The sequence below is a fragment of the Perna viridis genome, chromosome 1, assembly GCF_037379345.1.
Source record: "Perna viridis isolate PV_CMFRI_1.1 ecotype Kerala chromosome 1, ASM3737934v1, whole genome shotgun sequence".
Lineage (NCBI taxonomy): Eukaryota > Metazoa > Mollusca > Bivalvia > Mytilida > Mytilidae > Perna > Perna viridis.
The window spans coordinates 63,390,691-63,400,027 of NC_142445.1; the positions used below are offsets into that span (position 1 = coordinate 63,390,691).

General features: G+C 31.9%; 1 protein-coding gene across 1 annotated transcript; it reads right to left on the reverse strand.

The window, feature by feature from the left end:
- Window positions 1-2,077: 2,077 nt before the first annotated feature.
- Window positions 2,078-9,242, reverse strand: LOC148629803 (uncharacterized). The gene is made up of 8 exons (XM_088557336.1): window positions 8,956-9,242; window positions 7,799-7,913; window positions 6,262-6,344; window positions 5,648-5,734; window positions 5,126-5,146; window positions 3,995-4,139; window positions 3,203-3,344; window positions 2,078-2,937 (listed from the first exon to the last, which is right to left on the reverse strand). The coding sequence occupies exons 1-8, from the start codon at window positions 8,987-8,989 to the stop codon at window positions 2,560-2,562; spliced, it is 1,005 nt and encodes a 334-aa protein (XP_088413462.1). The 5' UTR covers window positions 8,990-9,242; the 3' UTR covers window positions 2,078-2,559.
- Window positions 9,243-9,337: the final 95 nt, after the last annotated feature.

The window sequence follows — 9,337 nt, forward strand, 5'->3', positions numbered from 1 at the left end:
GAATCTCATTCCTAATGATAGGAACACAAGTTAGGCAATTATTTATTTGAGAGAAACACTTTTAAATAAGGCATTTATTCAGATGGTGTGCAGAAAATTTTCAACGGTCTCATATTTACACCGACACAGCACTGCTTGAATATAAAATTATGAAGAATGTAGTGATAAGACAAATTAAAAATATATGATATTTCTTTATAATTTAATTTCATATGTAACACGCTTTTTAATTGGATAAACAATTTCGTCCATCATATTATTGTTATGTGACTGTGACCTTATTAACCTTTTTATGAAGATTTACTCCTTAGATGTAGGATACTAAAAATAAATTATAAGAAAAGAGTAATCAAGGGAACCAAGATTCGAGTGAAAATCAAAAGAATGGAATCCCGGGTCAAAGACCAGACCTGGAAAACAGACACACACCATAAAGAACACAAAATTACCAAAATAATACGAACAAAGTAACAAAAGTAAATGAGCAACTCGGACTCCACTAAAAACTGGGAGTAACTGTTATATTTTTTCGGTCTATGGTGAAATAACCTCAATCGCGTGGAGTAAACTGAATACATGTGTTCATAGTTTGTTTTATCGCTTGATTTTCTGACAAGATCTTTAACACTTACCATTTCCTAATTCCGTCATGTCTGAAATCAACGATGAAGTTTCTTTGTTATAAGATATTTCGTCGAATTTCCTGTATTCATCAGCATGCTGTACTTAGGACAAATACATAGCACGACATAAATTTGAAAAATCGAGATTTTCACCATAAAGACAGCATCGTTGCCTGGCTTCTCTCTGTATGCAGACATTTTGTAGACAGTTGATTTTCAGGGTTAAATGGTTGTTGTAAGAAGGCACACAATCAATATAACAATGATGTGGGTTGTTGATTGGTCATAAGGCGTAAAACTAAATAATTTCAATAGAGATTTTATACAAATAATTTAAATGATATATTATGTATTGTGGTGTTGTTATTATTTACCTTCCATGAAAGGTGTAGGATAAGTAGAACTTTAAGATGTAATTCAGTAAATGATAACTTTAGAGAAAGGTGATATAAGTTTGAGATAATGAGTTTCTTACTTTCTAAATAGATAATAATAGTCTTCAAATTCAGACTAAAATTGAGAAGAAATATGTTGCTTCTTTTTCTCAATTATAATTGCCTTAAAAAAAGAGCAAAATAAATAGAAAATCAACTGTTAAATATCACACATTGAACCTTTCAAATGGATCTGGATCTGAGAGAACTTATCGTTGTTCCAGTTGGAGTTAAAGAAATTGGGTAGGTAACAACAAAAATATTAAACAAACTGATGTTTTCATAATTGATAAACCAAAATAAATGTGCAAAAGTATAGCAGAACTATTAGATACCAGTCCATTTTTTTCAGCGGGTTATATTACTATAAAATATGAAAAACGCATGGAACCATTCAGTTAGTTCGAGATCTGATGATTTCTATATATATAAACAACAAAAAAAGAAAGGAATAAATAAAGCAAAATGTGAAATTTTTGCGATTATTATTTTTCTATAATAATTTAACCCTGTAATACTTTTTCCCTACTTTTCCGGAAGTTCAATTTTAAATTGGTTTTGAGTGTAGGTGTGTTTATCTGAACTATATATGTTTATTAACAACAGTTTGTTTCCTCTATTCAAGCAAAGAGTAAACAATAAAATTCTCGAAAAAAAAGCGGACAGACATAACGGTCTCTGTATTATAAAACTAAGTTTATGGTAGCAAACCGTTTTGTGTTTTTAAACATTTTTCTTAAAATATAAACTAATACTCAAGACTAAAAATATCAAATAACTAGAAATGTAAATACTGTACTAGCGTTTTATAATTTAAAAATGAAAAATGAATGCTAACGTCTGGGAATGTTCCGATGAAACCAATATATTCAATGAATTCCCCTCAACATCCACACAAACGTTGTTTTTACAAAACGATGAATTAAATTACACAAAAAAAGTATTTTTATTTATTGGAATAAATACTAAAACTACAGCAAATATAAGTTAAGACTATGGTCTCAAACAAAGAACAACCAATATGAGTGCTTTGATTTATTTCGCAACATGTATTATTGCTCATACAATTCTCAGTTAAACAACAAAATCAATTGATGGAAACACTGTCGTTCAGCAACGTAAGTTGGAGAGAATCGAAGGGGACGTAATATTTCATATTAGCCGTTAATATCACTTTGAAGCAAAAAAGTAGAGGATAACAAAATGCGCAACTCCGGCTTTCACTTAAGGGAGGAAAATGTTTGGAAAATGAAGGAATTGAAAGTACGTGAAAAATAGAGAAAACAGCCAATCTGAAAGTAAATATTTTGTGTTTCATTATAAATATTCATTCAGAAGTCAAAAAGATATAACATGATTGCACTCATACGTAAATATCGCGATAAATATATTTGAAGCCATGGACCATGCAACTAAGGCACTAGTTTAGGCTACTTAAAAAATTCATTGTCTTTTCAATTGCTACCTTCAACCTATTGTTTCTCGAATTGTTTCCGTCACATCTATATAATATTTTCTTCAATATGTTTATGATTACTCATGCTTTTGTCATCAGAATTGTCCTTTAAATGCTTAATTTTATCTCCAACTTCAGTTGTTGAATTTATTTTTGGCTTTTCTAAAGTCTTGCTGTCACCAGTTAAGTGACTATTGTTAATATTTTCTGTCGAACCTTGTAAAATGTTGGATTCCCCAGGAGAATCAAGGTCGATACTATCTAGGTGCTCTTCCTCTGGAACTGGCTGTTCATATGCAAACATATTTTTAGAAAGGCTGTTAACATTCCTGTTAATGCTTGATTTTCTCTCCTGGACAGATTTCCTAGACGACTTGGATGCAGCCCAGGAAAATATTTTACTTCTGGTTGATGCAGGGCGATCCTATAAATAGGAAAATGCACATGAAATTCATATTGCATATTTATTTCAGTAAGTTTCTACCTAGTATGTAGCAATGTCTAATTTCCTACAAACTATCTTAAGAGTGTTTTATAGATTGCAATGAATTACTTTATGAAGTGATCAATCACATTTTAGACTTATACTTCAAGTAATTGAGGGAGTATATACTAAATTAATTCAAAACTATTTATAAAAAATCAACCAATTCGAGAAACATGACAACGGCTTTGTCATATATGCATGCCTTTTCAATGTCTACATCTTTGTAATACACCGAAGCTATCTCCCTAACAAACGCGACGGATCCTCTTTGTGTATATTCGACTGCTGGCTGTTCTTCATTCTCGGCTTCACTAATATCAAGATCTACATACGTATTGTCTTCTCTGAAATAACAAAATGAAATAAAAAGCACTTTACGTTTAAAAATGGAAAAATCGAATTTGAGCAAAACATCTGTAGCTCTTAAAATACACTTAAAAAGGCTATATGGCATCTTTTAGGATGAGTAAATACACATAATGAAATTTGACCTCCAAACTTACGGTTTACTTGTGTTGAATTGGTTTTTATTTATGAAATATAGTTAGTATAACACTTAAATTAGAAGTTTGTTAAATTCATTTAAATCAGCGGAAGAGGAAATTGTTGATCAAGTTCTATGATAAACGCGATGACTTTTCATTCCGAATAGTTAATTTTCCAATCATCCGCTCTTGAGTGTGAAGCTTAACACCTTCTCAACTCGTATGTTATACGAGACTTTCCGGTAAAAATGGACAACTATATTAAACAATGATACTGATTGGCATACACTAGTTTTTCCAGTATGATAATTGATTCCGGAAATGCAGAAATTAAAATGGCTAACCATATGCAAATCTGTTTTCATCTTCAATAACAGATCACCAGGCGAATTACTAGTATTATACTTTGTTTTATGTGGGAATGTGGTTATTCATAGAAGGATAACTTAAACTGAGAGTTATAGTCGCTAAATGAACACATCTTCAGACCGATCAATTTTCCTACTTACTTTGTCGGTTGTGTTTTCTTCCACTTTAGATACAAGAAAACTATAAAGAAAGTAATTAAAATCCCAGACAGCATTCCAGATAGAAACATAACACAAAGACCACCAGTTGTCATCGGAAACTTCCCTGTGTGCATCTTCTCGCTGCCTCAAAACACAAAAATAAAACATTCTTGTGCGTGTTTTTCGTGTCTTTTCAATTTATTTACTAGTGTATATATTTATATTAAACGTTTTCTTTTACATTTTGTCTTTGCCATAATGATTTCTTGAATTTCATTTTCTTATGATTCATAATGGGTCGTTTTCACATGATCGACAGAAGTGTTTCACCTGAAATTGTATTTATAACGAGAATGGATATGGGAAATGTGTCACAGAGACAACAACACCAACGGGATGAAAAATGTCAAGGCCACCCATGGGTCTTCAATTAATGACAAGGAAACACTCACACAAAATGATAGGCTGCAGCTGGCCCAAAAACCATTATACATCGGTACAGCAAAATACTTCAGCTGAACATTCCACCAAGATAAAAGTAAACCGAAAGTGCAAACGAAAAAATACATACAGAGGCCAAATTTCTGACTTGCTGCCGGCGTAAAATTGCATGGCTTGCTAAAGATAGTCAGTATGTATGCTGTGTAAAACTTTGTTTGTTGGGTTTTGTTTGTTCGTTTGTTTTTTGTTTTTTGGTTTGTTTGTTTGTTTGGTTTTTTTTTTTTTTTTTGGGGGGGGGGGTTCTAGGTCTGGTGTTATCGGCATGGCGTACCAGTCGCTACGCTCGTTACGCCTGAGTTCAGCGAGACAATTCAATAACAGCATGATATTGAAATAAAGAAACAACACTCGCTAGTTTTTTGGAGGACATCACTTCGTAAAGGAAACAACATTATACTAACAACTATATTATAAACATCATTATGTTAATTAACATCTACAACAAATTTTATTGAAAAACAAAAGCTTGACACTTAACACTTCCTCGATGCATTTTGTTATAGTTCTCTTTCTTTTCGATTCATAAATAATAATAAAGCATGACTTAGGAAGTAAATATGTTATATAACTTGAGTTCCTTTAAAAACATTAGAAATGATGAGTTATCACAAATGTCAGTGTAACGCTTACCTGTTGTAGGTGAGGAACAACCTGTAATGACAAATTAGACTATCATGACCATCCAATCCAAGGAAAGGGTATAAGTAATAATATTTCTGACTTCAAAGTGTCATTATTATGATGCTGGTAAGTAAGCAAGTTTGTGCTGTAAAATATTGTTATGGTACATGTAAAATTCTTGACATTCTCATTTATTTTTCCCACATTATAAATAATAACTTGATACATAATATTGTTTACTTGTAAAATTTAACGAAAATGAATTTGTGAAGTGCGTTTCACCATATCCGTTTTAAAATTCAACGAAAATGATTTTGTGACCTACGTTTCACCATATCCGTTCTAAAATTCAACGAAAATTAATTTGTGAAGTGCTTTTCACCATATCCGTTCTTTTTCTGTTATCCATGATAAAAAGGGTGCCAATATAATTTACTTTCAGGACAAAAATATCAAGGTAGGTGGGATCATTTTATTTTTTAATCACAATAGTAGCCAACTTCCTTTATGTAGAATCAGGTGTATACTTACTTCGGGAAACACACTTATAGCTTGGATCATAGTTGTTTGTGATGCCGACATAGCTTGACAGGCCACTTAATTGGTCTATGCAATTACCTTCAATAAAAATTAATACAACTACTTTGAAATATCTTGTTTATTTCATAACTGTAATAGCCTAATCTAAATGTATGTCGAAATGTGCTCATAAAAACATAATTCAAAATTAAAATTGTTAATGCTTAGTTATAAGGTTTCGATCTAGGTATTTGTATATATTGACAACTTCAGTAATCTGTGATGTATGTCAACCGTCTATCTCAGATAGTGATGATAGGTATCGAAAAGTTACCACTAGTAGTAAACATAATCATATCTTCATTTTTTTTTTTTTTGCTTCGTGATTAATTCGTCTCTCTGAGGTCAGAATAACACAAAGGTGTACATTTTACTTCGAGTTTTAGGGTATAGAATGTGTTCTCTTGTTACTTTTCATTTGTACGCGACTGCTTGAGTGGTTGTCTCCAAGATATCCTCTAGACCCCATCCATCTTGCTTCACGAATTATTTATTTGGGTAATTCTCAGTAACATAGGACTTTTTTACCAACGTGCTAGCTTTTAAGCAATATTTACAGTACTCACCGAATTTTGTGAGTTTGCTCAAGTCTTCTTTACATGTGTCGTATTCGTCCTTTAGTGGAATTGTAACAGTCGTGTTGTTAATTCTAGTAATATTAAAACGCAATTTTTGATACTAATGGTGATGGGGTCTATTTCATACTAATAGTGATGGGATCTAAGTCATACTAATGGAGATGGGATCTAATTTTTTCATACTAATGGTGATGGGATCTATTTCATATTAATGGTGATGGGATTTATTTCATATAAATGGTGATGGGATCTATTTTATATTAATGGTGATGGGATCTATTTTATATAAATGGTGATAGGATCTAATTTTTCTCAAGTTTTATCGGTTTTTTTAAGATTGGTATTTTAATTTTTAATTTTCCATATGATCAAATGCTCATTGATTTTTTTACAATAAATACAACAGATATTCAATAAATATAAATTAAACGTTATAAGTTACAGTATATGTGTGTTATATATCCTATTTTCTTCAGGAATATCATGTACCCTAAACGCCTAGTAATTTCAAGTAATTACCGAGAAAATATTTTTACACACATTATTACCTATTTGCAGACAAAATTAAATATAAGCAAAAATAATGCGTAATTCAACCAACAAACCATAAATTATTTCATTGATATAGTGACAATTAGAAGTGTACGTTATCCACGCCCACTCAAATAGAAACTCGCCAGTTCAAAAGCGAGAACGGTTGCTTCTTGGTATAACATATAAATCTACATATTGCGTTCTTACTACATACAAAGTTTTGTGAAACTATATTTAGTAGTTTGAGAGGAGTTGCGATGACACTTGATACTTCAGGCATGTATTTAAAGAAACTAAGTTCAAAGGCATATTACTCCCAAAAAGTTTGAGGTATCAAGATTTCCCGGTAATATGAACAACTAAATATTATATCCCTACTACGTACATGTACCAGTTTTATAGAAGCAAGTAATTGATCGCATCTGCAAAGTTTTTACTAATGAATGATTATAAGTAGGGATGTCAAAATCACCCGTAATTACCAACCTGTTAACTGCTAGAATTGTCGACCGGTTAACCGGTAAACCGGTAGATTTAGTTAACAAGACAATTACAACCAGGATATTTCCCATATCGTTTTCTATTTGGTTTGATATATAAAATGCGCATATTAGTTGATTAAGGAACAATGCGTACTGGTAAAAAATCCAGTAAAATCATATCAACTATCGCATTTGTAATGAGTTCCGATTGCGATGGTGAATGTTTTTGTGCCCTTGGCGAATTCACTAATTCGATTTTTATTACATGTTTTGAGGACTATTAAAAAAATGATTAGCATCTGTTAAAATAACCTTTGCGTGTCTTAACGGTGTTCGAATATTTATATAATCTGTTGAAAAGAACAGTTTAATAAAATCTAAAAAATCTTAACATGTACGGTTAATAAAATATCGTATGTGGTATTCGATATTCGGTACCTCCGACGGTTAACAGGTGAACTGTTTCCATCCCTAGTCATAAGTTTGAAACAAAAGAATTTAATGTATACCTTAGAACACAACTGTTTCCCGGGAGAGGGGTAAAACAAGCCGCCCTCTGCATCAGTAAGCAGGCCGGATATGGTATTATTAGTCCAATCGATGCCTCAGCCATGGCGAAAAACACTACAAAATATGGAAATTCTCTCTAACGAAATGTAAAATAAAAATACATTAAGTTCCATGAATTGTTCGTAAACATCGTATATCGTTATCAACTCCAAACGGAAAAAAAATTCTCTGTGTGTTAATTGTGTTGTGAATTTGCACGGATATAAACAGCATTTCATTTCACAATCACAGCGCAAAATTTTAAAAATACTTCATATATAAATTGTGGAATGTTATGCTGGCCTTTGTGAATATCGCAATTCAGTGTTATTATTTCACAAGTATGTTGCTTTGAGTCAACTGAAATATTATTGCAAGTAGTTTTGTTTTGTCTTGCTTGATTTTTCTTTCAAGATTATTTATGTTGATCTTATTTTCTACTGTATTTGTTTAGGGTGGTTTTTTTGTTACAAGACGGCTCCCAAACCGAGCACTACTACAGGAGAAACGAGAATCGGTTAAGAACCTGAGAGGTTTTACACGTAATTGTTATATTATTGAACATGCCTTTCACTTAAATAGAATCAGTATATAAAGTGATATTTGTCAAGTGTTGACTTTGAGCAACTGAACAGGAAAACTTGATGGAATTTTAAGTTCAACGCCCCTGGTAAATATTTGTGGTGATATTATACTTTATAAATCCATCAGCCATACATTTGTAGGTAGGTCGTTAAATAATGTCATCGCATATAAAACTATTCTAGGCTATTGTTTTCTAGCAGCATAAAATGGAAATTGTGATGATAAATAATTGAAAGGGGTCAGAAAGATCAACAAAAGAAATGTAAAACAAATCGAATATGTCATGGAGACGATTAGATTCCAATAAACATCAAGAACTGTCTAGAAATTGTATATGTCGAACTACCCACCCAATCTGAAGAGCTATACTCTCTATAAACCTATTTGTAACAATCCCTGCTTTACAGAGACCCAAGATAGTAACCAGTGACCACTTTCGTCTTCTCCAATATAGTTGTTTTTAAACTTGTTCTACTCTTAATTTGACCATTCGTGTACAGTAACATTGAACAAAAGAATTAAATCTACTTACACAATGAATTTGTCCATGTACTCCAGTGATCCATTTTCACACTACGAAAGCGGAAATAATATTTCAACAGTTTGATAAAGTCACTATGATGTGAGATTTTTTCAATAGTTTCCTTTAATGGTATTTAGAGAGTTGACGGGGAAGTATTTAAGTTAATTGGATGCTGAACGTCGGAGATAAAACTAAAACCACACATATTCAGCATTCTTCTATTTTTATAATGCATCCGCTGAAAGATGTTAAGCAAAGGGTAATATTTCTATGAAAGTCAGTTAGACAGACAACATGCTGTGCGTTACACATAAGGTATGATGAAATAGTGACATCTGAATCCACTTTCCACTTTTGAATATGATACATATGACTTTTCGACTGATCAGCG

Excerpts from the sequence above, each read along its gene's own strand:
- LOC148629803 (XM_088557336.1), bottom strand. The coding sequence starts at position 8,989 with ATGGATCACTGGAGTACATGGACAAATTCATTGT. Across the intron at positions 7,914-8,955 it reads TACATGGACAAATTCATTGT|TGTTTTTCGCCATGGCTGAG; the intron begins GTAAGTAGATTT and ends CATATTTTGTAG. Across the intron at positions 3,345-3,994 it reads AAGAAAACACAACCGACAAA|AGAAGACAATACGTATGTAG; the intron begins GTAAGTAGGAAA and ends TTGTTATTTCAG.